We start from the raw sequence: 25,287 nt of genomic DNA on the forward strand, positions 1-25,287 counted from the left end.
GAAAAAGTGTCAGATCATTCTTTCAAATCTTCTGATACTTTATAAAGCAATGCATTCTGATGTTCCCAAGATCTTTAGAAGAGGAACAAACCCACAGCATCACAGAGCCTCCACCTTACTTAACACAATGTGGAATATTTGTTTGTGGAACATGATGTAAAATTAAGAAAATCACATAGTTTCCAACATATTGTTCAAAAAAACTTTTTTGGTTGTTTCTAGGATTTTCTTCTCTGATCTCAGGAATAACGCACATCCAGTCCAGGAGTGACGATAAAAACCTGCCCATGTTTTATTCATGATGGACTGAAAAAATTATTCTTTTTCTGTAATTCTTTACTTTCAGGAAGTCCAAAAACCTCCAGCTGATCCAACACTCCGCTGAGTTTAAGCTCCTTCCATCAAATATTGAAGTTTTTTTCCACATCTTCTCCAGGAGTTGTCTGTGTGTCAAAGGTCAAGTACTCCCATCTCCTCCGCTGCCTCAGTTTACAATAATGATCAAAAATTAAAACCTTTCTACTAAAGAGACACTACAGGTCACTTCCTAGTTTAGTTTTGCCGAGATCCATTTGACACCATAAAAAAAACCTTCAGGACTTTCAGAAACGTCACATTGAATAAAATGCTTCACTTTATGCTGATGACTTGTTCGTTTTTATTTCCAACCTCCAAATTTATTAACTATTTTTGTTTATTAAATCATAAACGGTTTTTCGGTGAAACCTCAGTCTTTATGCTCTTCGCTGACCCTGGAGGATAAGGAAAGAGGCTTTTATTTTGAAAGGAGCAGCCAGATAACCGGTTTCAGTGATGAAATCTCCGTGTTTGTGTCTTTGCTCTCAAGCAGGCCGAGACTCGCCTGATGTCGCTTCGTGTTGTGTAACTTTGTGTTCTCGTTTCTGCAGCCGCCGCCTGCCGTCCGTAACCTCACGCTGCTCCACAGGCAGAGCCTGGAGATGCTGCTCAACCTGTTTGTGTCCAGAAGCAGGAAGCAGGAAGCAGCAGGTGGAAACCTCGTCAGGAAAGGAGGAGTCACAAACACATTTCTAATTTTCCAAGAAGTTACCAGGAAAGAAGCGAGAACAGCCGCAAAACATGTTTTATCCAATTTCTGGGATACATTTAGTCACATAAACATCAAATTAACAGTTTTAAACTCACTGAAGCAGAACTTTAAAGATAAATTCATTTAAAAAGTGACTTTAAGTTTATTGTCTGCTTTGGCAATATCATCCATTTCTGCAGAAGATCTCAATCTTTTTATCAAGTTTTCCAGCCAGACATTTTCACACAGCGTCTCTGTCACACAAACAGGCTGATTTCCAATCTTTTATGTTTCGGACCAGAATCCAGACCAGTCTGCTCGTCTTTCAAAAACACCCAAAAAGTATTTACCCCCTTTCAGATTTCTTCAGTTTTTGTCCTATTTAAAGTTCCAGATAAACAAATTAATGTTGATGTCAGACAGAGAAAACCGGTGGAAGTTTAAGAAACATTGTTTTAAATGATGATTTAATTTGTTAATGGAAAAAACTCTGAACCAACCTGGACCCGGGTCAGACCTTAAACCTGAAAACTGGTGATGAGGTTTTAACATCACAGTGGAGGAGTTTGGACCCACTCTGTTTGGGTGACTGTAAGGTCATCAGGTTGAAGTGTTGATTTGACTAGGCCATTCCTAAGTATTTATTTTGTTTTCATAGTGATTCAGTGCTGGACTTGCTGGCGTGTGGTGGATCATCATTTTACTACAGAGCAGAGTTAATGGTTCTGTCAGTTACACCAAGTCCTCCAGGTCCTGTAAAACAGCCCACAGCATCACACTGCCGCCTCCATGTATGACTGTAAATAGGATGTTCTGGTTCTGTTAGCTGTTAGGTTTACTCCAAACCTTCCTGAACGGTACATTTTGTTTCATCAGTCCACAGACTGCCTTGTGAACCGTTACCAGTCCAGATAACTGGTCTTATTCCCGTTCATTCATGATGTAACCATTAATTTTTCATGCAGGCCCAAGATGGTTTGGATAACTATTTTGTCATGTGATTTGGAAAATGTTTTTTTTTTCCTCTATTTTCTTGGATTTTCTGTCTGATACTTAAATTTGTATTTTTGATTTTAAAAAAGGTCATTTTCGCCCAGCATAGTCACTAAATTGCAATCTTTGCTGCCCTCTTCTGGTTGACTTGCGAGTACTGCAGGTGTGTTTAATCAATATTAATATATTTATATATTTTTTTAAATCTGCTCGCTCCAGTTCTGGTTCTGGTCCTGCAATATTTGAGATTACAATAGGGATTCTCATTCAACTTTTTTTTCTCTTTTGTTTTGTTTTTGTTGTTATTTCTCAGTTTTGCTAGTTTAAAATGGTGCGCATGCGCAGTAGTTGAAGACTTTCGGACTGAGGAAACAGTTTAGTTGGATTTTAAGCTGCTGCGGAGTCTCTGTGGACTTTCTCTGTGTTCATGAACCTGCGCTCAGGTGAGTCCGCATGTTCGGCTCCACGTCCCGTGTCGGGGGTTTGGGTCGGTGGTCCGGGTCGCTGGTCCGGGTCCGTGTTCCGGCTCCGGGGGGGTTCTGGGTTCTGGGTTCGAGAGTCCGAAGCGTGCGCGGTTCTGCCCAGGCTGAACCGCGACACACAGCTGGTTCAGCTCCCTTTTAGACACTGAAGTCATTGGGTCAGAACCAAAACCAGAGAGTCTGTCCGGTGTCAGTTTTGCAAACTTTAAATTGTTTCTGAATCTCTGCGAGTTTAAACCCGAACCGGAGCTGGTAGGTGGGGCTCTACCCGCCCCTGGATGCTCCGTACAGAACCTACTCAAGAAAACGGGTAATTTAGAAATACGTAGCTTTTCAAGACAAAAAAAACTACCTCATGGTAAAAATCATGATTATTTTCTGACCAAAAATATTTTACTTTTAATTCGGCAAGGGTTTTGTGCACAATTTATCTTGTATTGTTAAGAGATTTTCATTTTCCTATTTTGTCTGGGGGTCACCTGCTGATAAATTCCTTCAGCGCAGCGCCGAGCCAGAACGGCCCAATGGGAGCAAATTCCTTCGGTTTTATCAGATTACGCCACTGGTTAGTGAAAATTTATACAGCCGAAAACAACAGATTGTCGAGTAGTTTCAGATAAATCTGTGAACAAACGTGATGATGTTTTTGTTGCTGCAAAGAAGCTTGAAGAATCACAAAATGGGGAATTTGAAAACAGAAGTTCGTTGGCATTGGATGCTGTTCTATGGAAGATTTTTAAAATATCCAAAGGGCAAGTAAATCGTGAAGTAGTGCGACTTTTAAAACGGTCTGACTTGAAGAGCTTGTCAAGTGTTGCCAAGGTAACTGATTGTAATCTGATGTGTTGCAATCTGAGCATGCTCAGTCATGCTTTTCGGTCTGAATGAACTCATTCTGGCAGGTGGAAAGAAAACAAATATGGGCATAGAGGAAAAATACAAACAAAAATGGTTCCAAGAAAATAGAATATGGGAAAACCTGCAATCTAAAAGTTGCATCAATCCATCCATCTTCCTCCATTCCCATTTAGGTTTTTGGAAATATGTGGAAATTTTAACCATAATTCTGAATTTTTGTGTATATAAAAATTAGTTCTGGAAATATGCTTCTTGAAAACTCTTAAACATGTTTGGATTTTCCTGAAATAAATCATTAAATTTGATGCTTTTGTCCTGAGTTAAAGTCTGAACCAGAGTTTTATTCATGGATCAAACTTTAATCAAGTTTAACTGTTGCTGCAGATGACTTGTGTAATTTTGCAACATTTTATTAGAGTTTAGGAAATGAAAAATAAGTCATAAAAGACAGAGAATGAGAGGAAAAACTGGATTTTGGCTGTAGATCGCTGCAGTGTTTTACAGACACCTAGTTATTGTTTCACTCTCTAACTTCAACTCTTTGAATTTTATTCAAAGTGTTTCTGTTTTTAAATCCCAACCTCATTTCAGAGGGAAGGTTTTTTCCATGACACTCCAGGAAGAAGTTTTTAACAGTCTGTCTATGCTGCCCAAGGCATTGCGAGTTAAGCGGCACCACCAGAGGGCCTCCAAGAGCACCAAGCTAGCATGATACAATATTTATATATAAATAACATTGAATAATTCAAACTAAATTCTAAAATTCTGTTTCACATGAATAAACAATTCCTTTATCACAAATATAATAGGTTAATGTCTTCCTGCTGCAACATAGCATATCAAACTCGATTTGTTTACTGTAAATTTAGTGTTTATCAGCTAATATATATATATTTAACAGATGTAAGCTAATTACCAGTGATGCTAATGTTAGCAGTTATGATACTCATGATACAATAAAGCATCTGGTGTTGACATGTTTTTCTGGGGGAACCAAATTAAAACCTGCTCGGGCCCTAGAAAGGCTTGGACCGGCCCTGCAGACTGATTCAGAGCAGAATCTGAAGTTTTCGGGTCGCTGGTCCGGTCCGTCTGGCTCCCTGGTGCTGCTCCTGTTTTGCCCTCATGTTTTTACCCTGCAGACGCAGCGGGTCATGTGACTTCCCTCACCTGCTGCAGGTGGATTCACTCTGTGGTTCTGTTCGCTCCAGGTCGCCAGTTTTCCCGTCAGCTGGTCCGTTTATGGCAGACAGGTGATGCCTGAAGGATCCCACAGCTCCACTTCTCACATCCCCATGGGTGAAGGTAAGACGCTCTTCCTCATCATCACCATCAGCTTCGTCTCCAACGGTCTGCGAATGTTGGTGAGCTCTAGGCTGTTCTGCGGTTCTGACCCGTCTGTAACGAGATCTGGAACCAAACTGACTGAAAACAGGATTTTATCACCCAGCATGTCTTTCACAAAGCAAATCAAACCCAGATTAGGGCTTCAGCTGGACGCGCTCTGCTCTGTTAGCATCAGGCTGCAGTCGAGACGATTAATCGTGATTAATCAGTTTGTGAAATAATCAACTAATTCAGTAATCGATCAATCGCTAACTGGAGTCTGTAGACTCAAAAGAAGGTATTTGTTCCAAAACTGTACAGGAAATACAAACATTTTTCATTTAAGATTTAAAAAGTTACAGTTTTAGCTTCACCTCATTCAAATTCTGGAGAAAAAAAATCTCCTATTAAACAATCAAATTATTAATTGGTTAATCCAAAAAATAATCTCAGTAGAAAGACTGAGCCTTTCACCTTCAAATTAAAATAAAATAATATTGTATTGATCCCAAAGGGAAATAAAATAATTTTATAATAATAAAAAATAATATAATTTTCCTACAAATGATAAAGTATTCACTAAATTAATGATTTTATTGCGTTTGAAGCAGTAAAATGTTTATTTTCTATTTGAAAAAGGAATTAAATTATTTATTTCAATCTTTTAATGCACTTCTAATATTTTATATAAATGACTGAAGTGGTTAAAGGGAAAAATCTGCAGGATGTGCTAAAGTTTAATTTTATTACTGTTAGAATAATCGATTATTCTATGTTTTGTTCTGACGTTTAATCAGATAAAAAAAATGCATATATTCTGCAGATTTCTCATTTTATCCCTTGATCTTATTTTATACAATGTTAGAAATACTTTTAAATAATTGGACAGCAAAATGTGCGTTGTTTGAGGGTTTTTTATTGTATTTTTAGTTTTTTACAGAATTAAAAGAGTTCTGGTTTGAACAGATTTACAGACATTGTAATAAATGCAAAATGTTTATTTTTTTTACGGTTTTGGTTTAATTTCTGCTCAGTGTGTTCTTCGTTCAGAAAATTTCCCTCTTTAAAATCAGTTAACGATTAATCAATTACTGAAGTAGTTGTTCATTTTGATAAACAATTAATTGTGATTAATCGATCAGCCCTAATATGAGTTAAGCTTCTTAAGCTGTTAAGAGAAATTTGCTTGAATTTTATTCTGTTGTAGGGATTTTTCTGCTGAGTCGTCTTTTTGCATATTTTACTAGTAGATTGGAGAAACTTTGACTAGTCCTGTCTGGTTTAAAGCAGCAGGTCACTATAAATATTTAGCATGATCTGTTTTTGGTTTTTGGAGAATCTGACTCTTTTTCTCATATTACTAAATTTCCAGTAATCTGATCAGTTTCCCTCACACTGCGTTCTTTATGCATCATGTCATGTTTGCAGTGCAATCTGAGATAAAATCTCTTTGCTGAAACTTTGTGAATCAGACGGATGTTTTGCTGCTGATGCTAAAACCTCAACGTTTCGTCATTCTGTTGTAGTTTGATGACTTTCCCCTGACGAGATGAATTTATTTGTGAAGATTTATTTATAACTTTGGAACAGCAGAAGGGCTGCAGGTTCTGTCTGCTGGTTGTTCAGCCGGTTGTTTCCGTCCGAGCGCCTGAGGCGATGGTTGGAACCGAACCAGAGGGCTGAGGAGTGAAACGAGGCGTGAACGCGACAGGAAGTGCTCCTGATAACAGTCGCTGCTCCGACATCCACAACCACAAACCCTCAAGATGATTAAGAAATATTCACATGAACACAGAGGCCTTAAAAAGGTGCTGGCTACCAGACCAGCTGCATGGGGCTGAAACGATTAATCGCGATTAATCAATTACTGAAATAACTGACAACTTTATTTAGCAATCACAAACTGGAGTTTTAACACTCACAGAAGGTAATTTCCTGAAAAGACAACTGAAATTTAGACAAAACTGAACAAAATATAAACATTTTAAAATAAGCAAAGAACTTGTTTGTCTGTGAATCTGTTTGATGCTGAATTCATGTAGAGGCTCGAAGTCTGTAAATAACAAAATATCCTGTTAAATGGCCAGTTGAGACCAAAACACCAGACTGAAGACTTTTATCTTCCAGTTTTTGGTAGAAAGAGAAAAACAATAAATTCTGCAAAAGTAAATTATTGATCTCGTTTAAATTTATCAGACGATTAATTGATTTATTGCGACAGGAATGTTGCTGTGTTATCACATTTTAGGCAAATTGTTTTTCTTCTTAAAAAATCCTGAGGTGGTTGAATGAAAAACACCCATCTTTTAAAATCTGATTAATTGATTAATTGTTTGAATAATTGATTAGCAGAATAATCGTTGTTTGCTCTGCAGACGGAGCTGATCACAGATCCGTCTTTGTTTCTGTGGCTGGTGCAGGGAGCCGATCGCGCTCACATCTGTCCGAACCGTCTGCCGCACAAAGGGCGAGTGTTCAGGGGTTAGAATGGTCTAGTCAAAGTCCAGACCTGAATCCAACTGAGAATCTGTGGCTGGAGTCAGAACTTCAGCTGTTTTTTCTCTGGAGAACCTGTGATGCCTTCAGGGACCAAATTACAAACTTTTAAAGAAGACATTTGTTTGGAGTCGGTTTCATTTAGAGGAATCTGAGTAAAGGGGCTGAAACTACGGAAGCCCTGAAAGCCAAACAGATTTTTTTTTCTATTTGAAGACACATTTTCTAAGTCTGACCAAATTTTCTTTTTCTCTCAACTTTTAGTCATGTGCAAGAAAAAAAATCTACATTTAAGTATTTTATTTTTAAAGTTCCTTTTTTCTCAAGGGTTAGAAAAAGAAAATTACACTGTTTTAAATTTATCTATTACCTCTTTTTTCCTTTTTTCGATAAATATTTTTGACCAAAACTTTTTCTTCCATTTCTATGCAAACAACTGACAGGATTGAAAAGAAAAATGTTTTTACATCTTCTTTTTTACTCTAACTTGAATGTTTTCTTTCATTTTTCTTGTCTTGGATGAGAAGAAACACATCAGAATTTTTTTCACTTGCCCAAAAAATTATGAAAAAACCTTATTGGTTCTGTTGTTTCTTTACTGTAGAAATTAAATAAATCTATATTTCTTTATAGTGAGAAATGGCTAATAGAAAAACATTGTGAAATTTTTCACATTTTGAGAATTTTTATTTATTTTTTTATATTTTAATGTTGCATTTTTTCACTTGAACATGACTTTTATATTTGAGAGAATCAGAAAGTTTGATCAGACTTTAAAAGTACTTTTTGCCTTTCAGGGCTTCCCTAGAAACAGATCCATGCCACTCGTAAATTAACCGCATATAATCTGATTTTCACTTCAAATCTATGCATTTTACATAAAAGCCCAGTAAAAGAGGTTTGAACGTGACAAAACGTGCAAAAGTCCCAGGGGTGTGAATACTTTTTCTCTGCACTGTAGAACCTGATTTCAGGAAACCTGCAGGTTTGTTGCTACCGAGCTGCAGGTGGCGCCCGGCTCTGGCCGCACTCTCAGCCTAATTGGATTAAGCCCCGCCCCTCCCGTCAGGTGGTCAGGTGAACTCTGTGGGTCTGATCAGAACCGAGGAGAGTCGGACCCGAACGGTCCTGGTTCTGTTTCTGTTTCTGGTTCTGCGTTCTCCTCTGAAGGTAAGCTCTGATGCTCAGACGTCTGATTCGGGGTCAGACTCCGACCAGCAGGAGGTCTCCACTCCTGGCTGTTGCCATGGAAACCGTCTCTAAGGGGTTATTGATCTGATTATTGGAGACTGATTTTCCCCTCTGCAGCTAAGCTCGGGTCACATGACCGTTAATCGCCATGGGAACCGCCTGGTGATGGGGTTACATAAGGTGTGATGTCGCTCCTGCATCGCCACGGTAACAGATGCAGGTTTTAGTTTTGATGGTTTAAATTGGTGATTTTCCAGCTTGTTTCTCGTTTCTGAACTTAATTAAAATTTTTTGCGTTAATCTGAATTCTGGAGTGAAGAAAAGTTTTCACCCCGTTGAGCTGATTTTACTATTGTTGTGACTCAGCAGATCATGGAGCTGCAGCAGGAGGAACATCGTCTCCTGAGCTTCATCTACGCCCGTTTTTAACGTTATTTACCCCATTTTTCTTCACAAAAACAGTTCAAGCTCTGTTGGACTTTGACTAGGCCATGCCAAACTGATCTGCTGTGATTTAGACCATCTGTTGTGTCTCTGGCTGCATGTTTATGGTGATTCTCCATCTTTCCGTCAAATCAGAGTTTCTGTCACTGCTGAAGAGCAGAAGCCCCTCAGCATGATGCTGCCAGCACCGTGTTGCCAGGCCTGACAATATTGTTGTTTTGAGAACATCTGAACTAATATAATAACGGCAGAATAATGCAAAACCAATAAACTTTCATTCCTAGCAAATATTTAACACAGGAATGGAAAATAAATAAAATGAATTATGGATTATGTGGAAACCAAACTGTCCTTCAAAATAAGAGCCGGTTGAGACCAATAAGCCAGAGAGAAATTATTGAGCTTGTTTTAATTATTTTGTCCATTTTCATTCCACGATATCTCCTTTGTTCTGGTGTTTTCAGGCGGATTCTCTCCAAGATTTAATTCAGGGAACTTTTTAGTTTTAAATTTGTAAAGAGAATTATGGGATATGTTCTAATTTGTGTTGCTGTCGTAGAAATTGTTCATGTTGGTCATATTTGTGTGTCCCGTGGTTCTGCTTTGACCTGTGGTTCTGGACTTCACTGCTTCCTGGATCCAGGTGTCGTTCTGGTTCTCCTGTTCTGGTTCTCCTGTTCTGGTTCTCCTGTTCCGGTTCTCCTGTTCTGGTTCTCCTGTTCTGGTTCTCCTGTCCCGGTTCTCCTGTCCCGGTTCTCCTGTCCCGGTTCTGTTACCTGCGGCTGATTATTCCGTGCAGGTTAATCTGAGCAGCGGGATTACCTCGTCTTTAGGCCAGATTAAACGCTCGCTGTGGAACCTGAAGCAGCTGCAGGCGGTTCTGGTCTCGGTGGAAACAAGGAGTTAATGTTCTCAGAGCGAGCCGTTCCAGACACTGCTCCTCCTCTTCCTCCTCTTCCTCCTCCTCCTCCTCCTCCCTCAGACAAAGAGGTGAATCTCTCCTCTGGGTTTTAACTTGTGACTCACCTCGCCGCCTGTCTGCGTGTTTTCAGATAAAAAGTGATGCGTTATGAGCTGGAACGCGGGTTGGGTAACAGACGTTTTGTCAGGAGACGTTGGAACACGCCTGAGCCGTTTCTGCCGGCTTACGCCTCTCTGAGCATCTCGGGTCAGAGGTCAGAGCGTCTGGCTGTCAGCTGATTCTGAAGAAGAAACTGGAATTAAAAAACAGTGAATTCAGGGAAGTTAAGAGATTCTGCTGGTTAAAAACATGAAGACTTCAAGAAAATCATAATAAACAACAGAGAACATGGAGAACCCACTGCAAGAAATATTAAAAACATCTTAAAATGTTTGTTTTGACCTTGTTTATGCTTTAATTCACATTTGTTGACCTTTACGGATAGACAGACTTTTGTCATCCAGTTTCATTTAAATGTACATATTGAGCAAAGTTTTGCTGCAAGGCTCCAATAATGATAAAATATGTAATTTGTATTACATATTTGGACTTTGACTGGGCGAAATGTGTAATTTTTTCCACTTGCATATTTCATCTTATGCTAGCTAAGGAAGTTGGTCTTAAACTGAGGGTTTTAATGGCTTGAATAATTAGCATTAGCAGTGATTGGTTCCCACACAGTTTAGCCATTTATTCAGGTTTGGAGAATCAGAAACAGAAACAGGACACAGACCCTGAGGACTGGAGTTGGAGACCCTGTAGCTTAGATTAGCATTTAATTATTTAATTAGCTTAGCATCCTATTGTCGATAATTGTCATTTATTTGTCCATGCTAACTTTTTTGCTTTGATCTTAATGAGCTGTTGACTTTGTTTAGCTTAACAGAGCATATTTGGTTTATTCCAGTTTATCATAGTTTAAATTAGCTTCTTTTAGCTTAGCTTGCCTTCTGTTAGCTAGTTTAGTTTTATTTAGTTTGCCGTATCTTTAACTCTTTCAGCCAATCATTAGCTGATATCAGTTGTTTTGTTTTTTCTTCTGTTTGACCTGTTTTAGGCCGACTCACTTTATTTACTTTAGCATACCTTTATGATTTCTCAGTCTTTTCTCTGAACCTGTGAGCTTTGTTCACCTACATTTATCATATTTGATCTGCACTTCCTCTTTAAAGTATGTCAGTTTATTTTAAATGTCTTTTTAAATCTTCCTGTCTGTTCTTCTTGCACATTTTGTGAATTATTTACCAGATGAGTTTGTTGTTGTGGCCCAGGTGTTACTCCATTAGTTTGGACTCCAATTTAATGGCTCAGAACTTTTTCTATTATTTTTGTGGAAGTTGAAGGCAGATGCATGACGTAAAATCATCCAGTATCTGATGGAAGAAGCTTTTGATAGGCTGGATGTTTGTGTGTTGGTATTAAGTTGTTTTTGTATCTAAAGTGCTGAAAACGGGACTTTAAACCTCAGACATGTGGATCAGGAATGTTGTTTGCAGTTTGACGCTTCGTCCTCATATGAGTGAAGAACAGAAACACGGTTTCTGCGCCGTCGCCTCATGACGACGCGTCGACCCTGAAGAGCGCCGTTGTGTCTTCAGAACAGTCGAGCATTATTTGGGTCGCGGCCCCGCCCCCCCAAGACGCTCCGTTACACAAACAAACAAACCCCGAGCAGCACAGACAGACGATGACGCGTTGAGTCGGATCAGGACAAACTCTGTTCTGTAAAGGTTCAAACTCTTCATGCTGACCTCTGTTTGACCTTTACCGATCATCACCCCCTGCAGAGTTCAGAGCTTCCTGTAGGTCAGACAGGAAGTGAAGTAAAGGTTGACGGCAGCAGGGAAGGTGAGGAGGAGGACGGATGTTTTTTAAATGATTCAGATGCACAAATATCAAACGTTTTAGTCTTAGACAAAGAAAAACAACCTTTATAAATAAATTCAGACCTATAATAAATATTCACCATAACTTAGTAACAATGAAATAACAATAAAATCCCTCAGTGGGGAACAGAAATGCAGCGCCTGGTTGTCTACTGATCAATCAAGATCCTTTTTTTACATTTAAATCTGGATTTTAGAATAAATCACCAATGTGATCTTTTGAGCTGCCATCTTGTTTGAAAAGAGAGTTTTGCAGCTTTCAGTTCAGGTAAACTCTACAACGGAGTTTATTTTTAAATTATGACAATAAAGTCATAATATTAGGAGAATGAAATAGTGATTTTATGAAAACCCCAACAAAAAATTTTATGAGCAATGTTAATTGTCTTGTGAATTTCTATGTTGGTATAAGTTTTATAGAAAATTAAATACTTCATTTTTTAACACAACAGCATTAAATTACTCATTTCGTTGAGTTTATTTAGAAGAAAACAACAGAAACTGAGCTGCTCATGTCAGATCCTGATTCTTATTAAAACAACTATTTTCTAGTTATTTTTGGTAAAGTTTATTTCTCGTAATGAAATAAAACGTATTATTCTTTGTTGTACAATTCGCAGAAGGAATGATTGAAATAAAAGCCACTTTTAAAAAATATTTTCTGTAATTACCTTTTTTTTCTAGAAAAAAAAAGATTAAAATTGAATCTGGTATTAAAAATACCAAAAATCAGAGCTTTTATTTTGAAGCCATATCACCAGGCCTACTTTGAGTTAATATTTGGTTCAGCCTAACAGTTTTATTTATCTTTCAGTCCTCTGAAGTTCTCACCTGACTCTGATTACCTGGAATAAAGTCCATCAGTCCCTCTGTTATTTTTTCCCCACCCGGTATTTTTGGCATTCCAGGCATTCCATACAGAGAGACTAGCTGGCTACATGTGTCAGGGTAGCTTCATTCTGAATCCCAGTCAACTGATTACCCTGGTACTACAGTAGACAGGTTGCATTGATGGTTTATATGATCTTTGACCTTTAAGGTCTTTTATATAAAGCCAGAGGTTACAAAGCATTGACAGGATCTTAAAGGTATCAGCCAGGAGGAGGGATGTAAGCAATTTCCACAGCATTTTAAACATTACAGGACAGAAGATGATGCAATGCTACAAAAACTGGAAGTTTTTCACAAATTAGTGACAAAGACGAGACGGAAACTGATCATACAGGCTGTTATGATGCGTAACCATGGCAACAAGGTATTGTTTTTACAACTGGGAGCAACTGATTAGCATCGCCAAAGCCAGAGAGAGAAAGAGGAAGTTCAGCCATCATAATTGACATGAATCATATCCCTGGCTCTCTCTGCTGGCGTTCTCAACAAACGGGTTGAAGAGGAGCGGCTAAAGCAAAGGAGGTGGATTAGCAGAGCTAGCGAACAGACGGTGTCATCCCAGACATGATGCTGTGCTACTGAGCTGTTATAATGGTCGCACAGCAGCAGGTCTTCAGTCAGAGGCCTCTTCAGATACTGACTGCTACTGCTGCAGAAACTGGGCTGAGTTTCAATATTTTAACTTTGGGATAAATAAAGTATTTTAAATTATAGTTTCTTATCCCCCTGTGGCCTAATGTTTCCAGTAGAAATGCTGAATTCTCATTCATTGTCAGCCATAAAGACTGAAGGCTAAATTTGAACCAAATTGTGTTTACTCAGCGTGTTAGCTTAAGGGTGTGTAAACTTTTGTACTGCACCTTTATTTATGACACTTTTCCTCTCGGCTGTTTGTTTTTCCTATGAGCCGAGCAGGCAGGGTGAGTTTACTAAACGATGTATCATGTTCTGGTTTTTATAACAGAAACCTGGCAGAGAACCAGGGGTATGTAAACTTCTGAGCCACCGTGTGTCACCTTTAATTTTTTTATTGCTTTATTCCAACAAATAAAGAAATAAAGAAGCAGAGACGATTCAGCAGGAATAACAAGAAGAAAATCAAGAGGTTCAATTCTTGTACGCTTGATTAGCAAATTTCTAACCTTTGACCTTTAGTCCACTTCTAAGTTGAGGTGACTTGAGGCCCGTTTCCATAGTAACCGCTGGGTCTGGGTCTGATACCATCAGTTGGCGGAAGGAGCGGCTCCAAACAGACGGCTGTGTAAACATCAGCCGTAATTATGGCTCTGTAAACATGGCAACAATAACTGCAGGGGAACTTTGACCTGCTTGGCTCTGAACCAATCAGAGAGCAGCACACGCCCACCAATCAGAGAGCAGCTCACGCCCACCAATCACAGAGCAGCACACAGCCACCAATCAGAGAGCAGCACAAGCCCACCAATCAGAGAGCAGCACACGCCCACCAATCAGAGAGCAGCACACGCCCACCAATCAGAGAGCAGATATGAGTTTTAAATGTTTAAACAGACCAGAAGAGCTGGTTGGTCCCAGTTCATTCCCACCAGATGAGAAACTCAGGGTTCATTTATACATCCTTCCTCTTTATTCTCTGTTCTGGACCTGCTTGTTGTGACTCGGTGACCTGTAGGGGGCGCTGTGACCTCCCGGTGTGTTTGGTGGTTAGTTCACTGACCTCCAGTCCCAGACCTTCCTCCTCCTTCTCCTCTTCCTCCTCTGATCCAGAACTCCTCCTCTTCCTCCCTGTGTTAAACCTTCCCTCTCTGCTGCAGTTGAGCTGCAGGAAGATCAGACCCCAGTAAACGGTTCTGGGTGTGATGGGGTACCAGAGGGGCTTCTGGAGGAGCCTGGCCGGAGGAGGAGGAGGAGGAAGAGCAGCTGCTGTGGTCAGGTGTTCCTGCTCAGAGCAGAAGGTGACGATCTGCTTCAGGAGCGCCTCGGACGGCCGGCCGCTGCGCCGGATCGGTGAGTGAAATCCTCTAAAAGCCGTGAAGGTCGGGCTTCCTGCCGGTTCTGGCTTTGATCCGAGGTTCTGCTGGGCGTAACGGACCTGACAAGAGTCCAGATGTTTCATGGGAACTGACTGGATCAGCTCCACAAACTTCCTGCAGGGTCAGTGAACGCCTCGCTGGGCGGCTAACGGACCACCACAGCATGGACGAATGTTTTCATTCAAACTCCACTGCTCCTCCTCTTCCTCCTCCTCCTCTTCCTCCACCTCCTCCTCCTTCTTCTCCTCCTCTTCCTCACCCTGAAGCTCTCTGGACTTTGCTGAGTTTTCCACTTTCTGTTCTGCTACTTTGTTCAAACCTCAGAACAACTTTTATATTTTGTTAAAAAAAGTTTTCTCATTTTAATGAGAATTTTGGTTTGCATCTAATTTGACTTTCTGCCAAACTGTGACATCGTTTGTGTTTTTAACTAGTTTTGGATTTCGTTTTAACAAAAATGCTCTGGTTTTATTGAGTTTTGCGTCTCATTTTAATAAAATTGTTATTATAAGATACAAATCTCAAAAAGAAGCGTTTTAATTTTTATTTTTCTCTTTCTGAGTTTTGCATATCATGATACCGAGAGTTTTTACATTAACATGTTTATTATTCATATTGTTTATATTGGAGGTGCAGAAAAATCAGTTCTATAGAGAATCGAGTTGCTCAAAAATCCATTTTAATCTGCTTTATTCTTTGTAAAATTATAGTTTGAATATAGTTATCAGCTGAGTTAATACTGAACATTTTAGTAAAATAGTTTTATGCACCAAACTATTTAAATACAAACTGATGGATTTTAAAACAGAACCTTATAGAATATTCTAATTAAATGTTTCTGTCATTTCTTCTCATCAGAGATAAAATTATTCTCTGGTGAAACATTATATTATTATTCTGTATTAATACGTTTGAGTTTTCTCATCTTAAGTTTTTTTGTCTCCTTTTCGATTTTAATTGTGACAAAAAGTCGGAGAAAATCTGCAAGGAGGCCAAATACATCTCTGCATGATGACCTTTGACCTTTGCAAAGGTTTCATTTGTATTTAAATTGTGTTTCCAAAGGAGGAGGAGCTGTTTGAACAGAACCTCAGGTTCTGCTCTAGAGAAGGTCCTGGTTCTGGTCCTGGTTCTGGTTCTGATCCTGGTTCTGGTTCTGGTCCTGGTTCTGGTTCTAGTCCTGGTTCTGGTTCTGGTCCTGGTTCTGGTCCTGGTTCTGGTTCTGATCCTGGTTCTGGTTCTAGTCCTAGTCCTGGTTCTAGTCCTGGTTCTGGTTCTAGTCCTGGTTCTGGTCCTGGTCCTGGTTCTGGTTCTGGTTCTGATCCTGGTTCTGGTTCTGGTCCTGGTTCTGGTCCTGGTTCTGTTTCTAGTCCTGGTTCTGGTTCTGATCCTGGTTTTGGTTCTGGTTCTGGTCCTGGTTCTGGTCCTGGTTCTGATCCTGGTTTTGGTTCTGGTCCTGGTCCTGGTCCTGATTTTGGTTTTGGTTCTGGTCCTGGTTCTGGTTCTGGTCCTAGTCCTGGTTCTGGTCCTGGTTCTAGTCCTGGTTCTGTTTCTGGTTCTAGTCCTGGTTCTGTTTCTGGTCCTGGTTTTGGTCCTGGTTTTGGTTCTGGTCCTGGTCCTGGTTCTAGTCCTGGTTCTGGTTCTGTTTCTGATTCTAGTCCTGGTCCTGGTTCTGGTCCTGGTTCTGGTCCTGGTTCTAGTCCTGGCTCTGGTTCTGGTTCTGGTTCTGGTCCTGGTTCTGGTTCTAGTCCTGGTTCTGGTTCTAGTCCTAGTCCTGGTTCTAGTCCTGGTTCTGGTTCTAGTCCTGGTTCTGGTCCTGGTCCTAGTCTTAGTCCTGGTTCTGGTCCTGGTTCTGGTCCTAGTCCTGGTTCTAGTCCTGGTTCTTTTCCTAGTCCTGGTTCTAGTCTTAGTCCTGGTTCTAGTCCTGGTCCTGGTTCTAGTCCTGGTCCTGGTTCTGGTCCTGGTCCTGGTTTTGGTCCTGGTCCTGGTTCTGGTCCTGGTCAGTGAATAAAAGCTGAAGTTTATTAAAGTGGGCCGAGCCGCGGGCCTTGGGGAATCCCAGGAGTCGTCAGTTGAACTTTAACCTGCCGTTTGTCCTCCATTTAAAGGAGCAGCGCGCCGCCTCACTGGGTTAAATCGTGATTCAGTGTTTGTGGTTCTGTTAATTTTGTTCTGATTTCTCTTGAATCGATCAGCTGAAAGGAGCGTAAAGATCTTTGGGAATGTTCAGTTTCTGCCTGTTGGAACCCGATGAACTCTCCATTCCTGGAGTTCCTCAGACGTTTGCAGCCGCTTGTGATTCACTGCTTTGGTGTTTTGTCGGAGTGTTTCCTTTAAAACTCATTTTTCACTTCCTGTTCCTGCAGGAACCTGAAACAAACTCCTTACGGTTTTACTTTAGATGCCAAAAGATCCACAATTTTAATCCATTTTTTTCTGGACTCAGTGACCTTTGAACCGCGACTCACTGAAGCCAGCCCCTATGCACAATTTGGAGTGGTGTGCGCTTAATTTTGGTTTAATGAGGTGAAAATCTCAGATGCTACGCATTTCGTCTACATGAGAAAGTTTATTTTAAAAAGTTTTGCGTCTTATTTTAACAGTTGTTGCTTTAATGACGTTTCCTCCTAGCGCCTTTTCCATCTCGTTAAAATGGGTTCTGAATCCCCTTTAAATGAGAAATTTCCCATTATAGCGCATCTGCTCCTGATTATGTCGGGTCTCTGGCAGTTTTCATATTAAACGTTTTCCCCTGGATTCTCTTTTTGGTTGTAATTGGCAGTTTGAGCCCATAGGGGGCGGTATGGTCACAAGATGGTGGTTTTGACTTGTTTTCTGATGTGATTTCTTTGTGTGCTCGTCAGAGTCGCCTCGCCTGTCCATCGCCTCCATCAGCAGCGATGAGCGCGCTCCGTCCGCCACGCCCTCTGACCCCTCCGACCCGCCGGCGTCGGGCCAGCGCCCGCTCAGCCTGATCTCCACGCTGTCCTCCGGGTCCGGGTCCTCCAGGGACGACTACGTCGCCCCGCCGCCGGAGTCCGAGGCGTCCTCCGGCGTCGACCTGAACCAGAACCCGAGTCCTGAGAAAAGGGGGCGGAGCTTCGTTCACAACAAGAACAACAACAACAAAGCGTCGACTCCGAGCCGAGCGTCCAGCCGCCGGCTGCCCTTCGTGGGCGCCACCATGGTGCCCGACCCCAAGCTGAAGTATCTGGACCGCATCGTCATGGAGATCATCGAGACGGAGCGGATGTACGTCAGAGACCTGAAGATCATAGTGGAGGTGAGTCAGAGGCGCCATGTTGGCTCTTCCTGTCCGTCTGACCTTCATTCCTGCTGATCGGACCAATCAGATGCTCTCCTCCTCCTCATGGACTTTACTGGAGATACAACTAGAGCTGCAGCTCACGATTACCAAAGTAATCAATTGTTCTATTGGTTATTCTGACAATTAATCAATTATATTTTAATGATCAATCATCACAGTCTTTCAAAAACATTCACACTGCAGATTTTTCATTTAACCACTTCAGCCTTTTTTATTCAATATTAGAAATACTTCAGAAGATGCAAATGATTTAATTCATTAATTATTAATCAATTGATTACTGAATTAGCTGATTAATAATTGGATAAATTATATTAGTTGACAATTATTTATCAATCATTGCGATTAAGCCGATTAATCATTTCAACCACGATAAAAGTTCCTGACATCGTGTTTTCAGTGAGGGTACGGTCCCATCGGCTCCCCCTGCTGGTCTGGAGGTCGTCCTTTCTGTGCAGTGAGTTTGCGGTTCAGGTCTCTCATTTTCACCTGAACAGGTTTTTGGTTCGGACATTTCAGGCTGATTCCAAAAAGATTTCCTCTGTTTGACGGGTGTTTTTCAAATCCACGAAGTTCAGCTTGAAACAGGAAGCTGCTTAGTTTCTTTAGAGGACATTCAGCTGACGGGGACACGGACAGGCGGAGGACATGTCCTGCTGCTGGAGGAAGTGGCCTGGCCCTATAATTAACAGATTAGCAGGGATTACCTGCTTATGTAACGCCCAGGGTCAGAGAGAGAGACAGTTAGAACCACAGATCAGAACCAGAACCAGGGGAGACATTTTAACCTGGATATGCTCCACAACCCAGAAAACAACAGATAGTATCCATGGATACAAGCTGGATGATATTTGGTCAAAATAAATAATTTTATTGTTTTATTTTTTAGCATCAGTGTGAGTGCCTTTAAAAGATATTAAATACTGAATGAGCTCTTTAAAAATGTACAAAATAACAAATTTTTCCATTTACTACCATAAAGATACATTTTGATTTCCTCCAAACTGAAGGATCCAACAGATCCAGTCTGCCCCCTGCTGGAGGAAAGTCAGCATTACAATCAAAACTGTTTTGCGATTATGTATAAAAAATTATTAACATTTAATTCAATGCTCTTGATTTTTTAGATGTGACTTTAGTTTATTTATGTTGAATTCTGAAACTGGAATAAATCCAGAAAGAGAAAACCTTCATCCTCATCCTCCTCATCCTCCTCAGGATTACCTCGCTCACATCATCGACGAGTCGGAACTGTCCAACCACCCCAAGCTGGTCTGCGACCTTTTCGGGAACATTGAGGACATCTACGAGTTCAACAGGTGAGGAGAAGCTAGCTGACGCTAGCCGAAGCCAACTGAAGCTAGCAAAAGCTAACTGAAGCTAGCAGAAGCTAACTGATGCTAGCAGAAGTTAGCTGAAGCTAACTGAAGCCAGCAGAAGCTATCTGAAGCTAGCTGAAGCTAACAGAAGCTGGCTGAAGCTAACTGAAGCTAGCAGAAGCTAACTGAAGCCAGCAGAAGCTAGCAGAAGCTATCTGAAGCTAATTGAAGCTGGCTGAAGCTAACAGAAGCTGGCTGAAGCTAGCAGAAGCTAGCTGAAGCTATCTGAAGCTAATTGAAGCTGGCTGAAGCTAACTGAAGCCAGCAGAAGCTAGCAGAAGCTAGCTGAAGCTAGCAGAAGCTATCTGAAGCTAATTGAAGCTGGCTGAAGCTGGCTGAAGCTAATTGAAGCTAGCTGAAGCTAATTAAAGCTAGCTGAAGCACGTTCAGTATGAGCGAACTAGACGCCGTTTCCCCGTTTCACAGCGAGCTGCTGCAGGACCTGGAGCGATGCGACAACGACCCCGTCGCCATCGCCAGCTGCTTCGTGTCAAAGGTCGGTTAAAACCCAACATGGAGGTGAGACTGGTTCTGCTGCTGAGAGGAAAGTCTTCATCTGATGTCTGGTTTGTTCCAGAGTGAAGACTTCGATATCTACACCCAGTACTGCACCAGCTACCCAGAGTAAGTCCTGAACCGAGCAGCTCTGTGGTTCCTCCTGCTCACAGCTTCCAGTTCATCCATTCATTACCCGAAACGATTAACCGAACTGTGATGATTAATCGACAGAATAATCAATTAATCGTCAAAATATCTGATTTATCAGAAATGTGATTAACAGTTTTCAGAATAATTGAATAATATTCAGAATATTCAACAGAACAATCAATAACTAAACTAATCATTAGCTGCGTTACTAGTCATATCTACCCATAATTCACCTGTTCTCTGTTTCTACCTCCACACCACTAGGTGGCAGTCTCAGTTGCAGTAACCTGATGTTTAAAGCCTGACTCACCTGTTGCAGGTCGGTGGAAGCGCTGACGAAGTGCATGAACAATAAATCTGTGGCCAAGTTTTTCCGGGACCGCCAGGCGTCGCTGAAGCATTCGCTGCCTCTGGGCTCCTACCTGCTCAAACCCGTCCAGAGGATCCTCAAGTACCACCTGCTGCTCCAGGTACCTCACCTGCTGACCTTCCTCACCTGCTGACCTTCTTCACCTGCTGACCTTCTTCACCTGCTGACCTTCTTCACCTGCTGACCTTCTTCACCTGCTGACCTTCCTCACCTGCTGACCTTCTTCACCTGCTGACCTTCTTCACCTGCTGACCTTCTTCACCTGCTGACCTTCTTCACCTGCTGACCTTCCTCACCTGCTGACCTTCTTCACCTGCTGACCTTCTTCACCTGCTGACCTTCTTCACCTGCTGACCTTCTTCACCTGCTGACCTTCTTCACCTGCTGACCTTCCTCACCTGCTGACCTTCTTCACCTGCTGACCTTCCTCACCTGTGTGGTCTTTCATGAACATGATGATTAATTTGGTTTTAATATTTCTGGGTCTGTGTTTCTAAGGATTTCCTCTTTGTCTGGAAAAATCTGGAATTAATTTAAGAGTTTTCAAGGCCTGGAAAATTATGGAAGACGGACATGTTTTTGTTTCCTACAGTTTTTCCAGGTTCCATATTTATTCAGTGTAGAATAAACTTCTAGTGAATTTTTGTTTATATCTTGTAGAAATTTGCTGAAAATGTTCAGAAAACTGTAAAGGTTTAGAGAGTTGAACCGTTTCCTGGTTGGATGTTTGGATCCTAAGCTCTGAGTTTAAATTCCAGGACAGTAGAGACATCATGGCGCACATCGAGTTCATTGGTTATAAATTCACAGCTGACATGAAATCGTTGACGTATGAACAGAAAACCATGGTCTGCGTAGAAACGGATGTTTTCCACCTGATTTTCTCCGTCTTGCTGCTGGTGTTCAGGAGATCGCGAAGCACTTCGGCCCTCAGAAGGACGGCTACGATGTGGTGGAGGAGGCGCTCTACACCATGACCTGGGTGGCCTGGTACATCAACGACATGAAGAGGAAACACGAGCACGCCGTGCGGCTGCAGGTCGCTAACGTGGTCACGGCGGCTGCAGCAGCATCAATAAATCACTCATTCTAGTTATTGCAACATTTCATTTCAAAAAGTGAAACTCATCATGTAAAAGTTGATTCCTTCCACATTATTAGCGGCGCATTAGCACAGTTACGCTAAAGCGCTAACAGCAGCAGCCTCGGTCTGACCCTTGACCTCTTGCAGGAGGTCCAGTCTCTGCTGGTGAACTGGAAAGGTCCGGACCTCACCACGTACGGCGAACTGGTGCTGGAGGGAACCTTCAAGGTTCCCCGGGCCCGACACGAGCGCACGCTCTTCCTGTTCGACCGCATGCTGCTCATCACCAAGCGCCGCGGCGAGCACTTCGTCTACAAGACGCACATCTCTGTGAGTTACCACGGCAACGGGCCCCCGGCGGCAGCGCCGGCTTCGTCCTCATGTCTACGTTTCTCTGCTTCTCCAGTCGTCGACGCTGCTGCTGATCGAGAGCGCCAAGGATTCGCTGAGCTTCAGCGTCAGCCATTACAAACACCTCAAACAGACTCACAACATGCAGGTGAGCCGCCGCCGCCTGAGCGAGGAGCAACGAATGCCTCAGAAAGAGCAACAATTAAACATCAAGTGCAAATTTTAAACAAAGAGACAAATGGTGGAAACAGACATGAAATACTCGATTACCTGCAGTAAACTTTCCTAAATATATTTCCAAGCCAAATTTTACAGACTCTGAAAAAGTCAGTTTACTGAAAACGGCACAGCCAGACCAGCACTGAAGCCAAAACTGAACAAAATGTATAAACAATTTGCATTTAAGATGGAAAAAACACGTTTTTCTGTAAATCTGTTCTACCCAGAAGTCCTGAAGTGGCATTTTAGCGTCACCAGGTTCCGTAAAGAAATCTGAGCTTTTTACGTAAAAACTAATTGGATTGTTTTATATTTCCGTTTGTATTTCTGATCTTGTGAAGTCAGTTTAGCTGGTTAAATGAAAAATCTGCTCAATGTGTCATTTTATAAATAAAATTAATCATCCAAATAATTGATTCAATTCTAAATTTCTAAAATAATCGTTCAGCTGCGACCCGGTCGCAGCTGAACGATTATTTTACTAATCAATTATTCGATTAGTTTAATAACAAAAACTTGCATACACAAAGAAGGTTTTTCATCTTAAATGCAAAATGTTTATATTTTTGTACATTTTTGGCTTAATTACTGCTCTGACTGTTGTGTTTTTCTCAGTAAATGTCATGTTTTAATACTCCAGTTAACGATGAATCGATTACTAGAATAGTTGATTCACGATTAATCATTTCAACGCTGTCTGAGTGTAGAAAATTAGATCCATCGCAGCTCTGAGATCCAGCCTCTCCACCTCAGAACTGCCAGTTTCTGAAATCGTTCTGGGAATCCGTGGACAGATTTCCGATCTGCCGTCTCTCTTCACTCGCTTCGTGTTTCAGGCGAAGACGGTGGAAGAGAAGAAGCTTTGGGCTCATCACATCAAACGCATCATCCTGGAAAACCACCAGGCGGCCATCCCACAGAAGGTGAGTGGCTCAGACTCCAGTACGACCAGTAAGACCAGCACAGAGTCCCAGCAGCTGCCTGCTTTGTGTTTCAGGCCAAGGAAGCCATTCTGGAGATGGACTCCATCTGTGAGGATGACTCTGCTGCTCTTCGTCCTCCAGCCGGAGGCGGCGTTCTGGCTCTGACCGCGCTGTGCTTCTCTGCAGGTCCGGCCCGGTACCGATACAGCCCCGAGCGGCTGAAGAAGGCCGTGACGGACGAGTTTCCCCGAGACGCTCGGCAGGGCCGCAGGCAGTCGGGTAGTTACTCAGTTACTCAGTTACAGTTACTCAGTTACTCAGTTACAGTTACTCAGTTACAGTTACTCAGTTACTCAGTTACAGTTACTCAGTTACAGTTACAGTTACTCAGTTACAGTTACTCAGTTACAGTTACTCAGTTACAGTTACTCAGTTACAGTTACAGTTACTCAGTTACAGTTACTCAGTTACAGTTACTCAGTTACAGTTACTCAGTTACTCAGTTACAGTTACAGTTACTCAGTTACAGTTACTCAGTTACTCAGTTACAGTTACTCAGTTACTCAGTTACAGTTACAGTTACTCAGTTACAGTTACTCAGTTACAGTTACTCAGTTACTCAGTTACAGTTACTCAGTTACTCAGTTACAGTTACTCAGTTACAGTTACTCAGTTACTCAGTTAGTTACTCAGTTACTCAGTTACAGTTACAGTTACTCAGTTACAGTTACTCAGTTACAGTTACTCAGTTACTCAGTTACAGTTACTCAGTTACAGTTACTCAGTTACAGTTACTCAGTTACTCAGTTACAGTTACTCAGTTACTCAGTTACAGTTACTCAGTTACTCAGTTACTCAGTTACAGTTACTCAGTTACTCAGTTACAGTTACTCAGTTACTCAGTTACAGTTACTCAGTTACTCAGTTACAGTTACTCAGTTACAGTTACTCAGTTACAGTTACTCAGTTACAGTTACTCAGTTACAGTTACTCAGTTACAGTTACTCAGTTACTCAGTTACTCAGTTACTCAGTTACAGTTACTCAGTTACAGTTACTCAGTTACAGTTACTCAGTTACTCAGTTACAGTTACTCAGTTTCAGTTACTCAGTTACTCAGTTACAGTTACTCAGTTACTCAGTTACAGTTACTCAGTTACAGTTACTCAGTTACTCAGTTACAGTTACTCAGTTACAGTTACTCAGTTACTCAGTTACAGTTACTCAGTTACTCAGTTACTCAGTTTCAGTTACTCAGTTACAGTTACTCAGTTACTCAGTTACAGTTACTCAGTTACAGTTACTCAGTTACTCAGTTACAGTTACTCAGTTACTCAGTTACTCAGTTACTTGTATGAAAACATTTCCCTTTAGGAGTATTTTTACTACGCAGTTCCTTTTACTTGAGTAAATTTCTGGATTTTCTTCCCACTGAATGAAAAACAAACGTTTTAAAATCCAGCAGACAGATTCTGCAGTTTCTGTTAAAGTTTCATAAGTTTGTATTGGAAGAAACTAATTTAGATCAATTTTCTTTTACCTGATTTTATTTTTTGTTACTTATATGAATTATTGTAATTAAAACATGAAAAATTCCTCTTTATATTTTGCTCTATCTGATGATGATTAAATATTACACGATTGATAATTTGATCAGTTGCTCAGTAAGTTTTACCAAATACTTTTTCACTTGAGTAATTTCTTGGACGGATACTTTTTACCTTTAGTTGACTAACATGTTGAAGTATTCCTGCTCTGAGTTGAGTACAGTTATGAATCCTCTCTGGGTATTAAACACATCAATATTTATAATTCATCATTTCTGATTGTCTCATTAAAATCATGAATCTGTTTCATTTCTCCTTCAGAACCAACCAAGCAGATGCTGAAGAGGAATAAAGGTAAAAATCTGTTTTCTGTTGACTTTCACATCGATGAACATCTTTTATTTGTAATATTTAACTGTGACAAAGTTTAGCACACTTAACTTCCTCTAAACTCATTTTTCTGGATAAATTCAAACTAATTTAATTGGCTGCATCGAAGGCTGCACTTCCACTAATGTGCTACTAGCAGAGCCAAGTCTTAATTTAGTGCTTTAGTGTTTTACTAGCTGGACACATTTAGCTTCCTCTAAATTTATCATTATGGATTCATTCTAAAGCTCTAATAGACTGTCAACTTCAAGTTGAACAAAGTTCAACATTTGTGTGCATTGCTGTGGTTCGGTACCCAGCATGCATTGCTGTGGTTCGGTACCCAGCATGGATTGCCGTGGTTCGGTACCCAGCATGCTTTGCTGTGGTTCGGTACCCAGCATGCATTGCTGTGGTTCGGTACCCAGCATGCATTGCTGTGGTTCGGTACCCAGCATGGATTGCCGTGGTTCGGTACCCAG

The 25,287-nt window shown here is 41.1% G+C and overlaps 1 protein-coding gene across 3 annotated transcripts in view; it reads left to right on the forward strand.

Annotated features, from left to right (window-relative positions):
- Positions 1 to 2,172: 2,172 nt before the first annotated feature.
- Positions 2,173 to 25,287, forward strand: part of LOC106914504 (pleckstrin homology domain-containing family G member 3) — a 31,249-nt gene continuing 8,134 nt past the window's right edge. For 2 of the 3 annotated variants that reach the window (XM_014981331.2, XM_014981335.2), the window contains exons 1-13: positions 14,346 to 14,562; positions 17,453 to 17,871; positions 19,135 to 19,235; positions 19,722 to 19,791; positions 19,873 to 19,919; positions 20,263 to 20,413; positions 21,221 to 21,352; positions 21,545 to 21,727; positions 21,804 to 21,896; positions 22,804 to 22,890; positions 22,965 to 22,998; positions 23,077 to 23,169; positions 24,758 to 24,790. In XM_014981331.2, coding sequence (XP_014836817.2) covers positions 14,415 to 14,562; positions 17,453 to 17,871; positions 19,135 to 19,235; positions 19,722 to 19,791; positions 19,873 to 19,919; positions 20,263 to 20,413; positions 21,221 to 21,352; positions 21,545 to 21,727; positions 21,804 to 21,896; positions 22,804 to 22,890; positions 22,965 to 22,998; positions 23,077 to 23,169; positions 24,758 to 24,790 — 1,591 coding nt within the window. In that variant the 5' untranslated portion in view covers positions 14,346 to 14,414. Of the gene's footprint in view, positions 2,485 to 4,592; positions 4,687 to 14,345; positions 14,563 to 17,452; positions 17,872 to 19,134; positions 19,236 to 19,721; positions 19,792 to 19,872; positions 19,920 to 20,262; positions 20,414 to 21,220; positions 21,353 to 21,544; positions 21,728 to 21,803; positions 21,897 to 22,803; positions 22,891 to 22,964; positions 22,999 to 23,076; positions 23,170 to 24,757; positions 24,791 to 25,287 lie in introns of those variants that run through there. The other variant, XM_088001779.1, reaches the window with a different exon arrangement.

The sequence above is a fragment of the Poecilia mexicana genome, unplaced genomic scaffold (genome assembly GCF_051168715.1).
Source record: "Poecilia mexicana isolate PSO_F unplaced genomic scaffold, ASM5116871v1 scaffold_21, whole genome shotgun sequence".
In the NCBI taxonomy this organism is placed as follows: domain Eukaryota; kingdom Metazoa; phylum Chordata; class Actinopteri; order Cyprinodontiformes; family Poeciliidae; genus Poecilia; species Poecilia mexicana.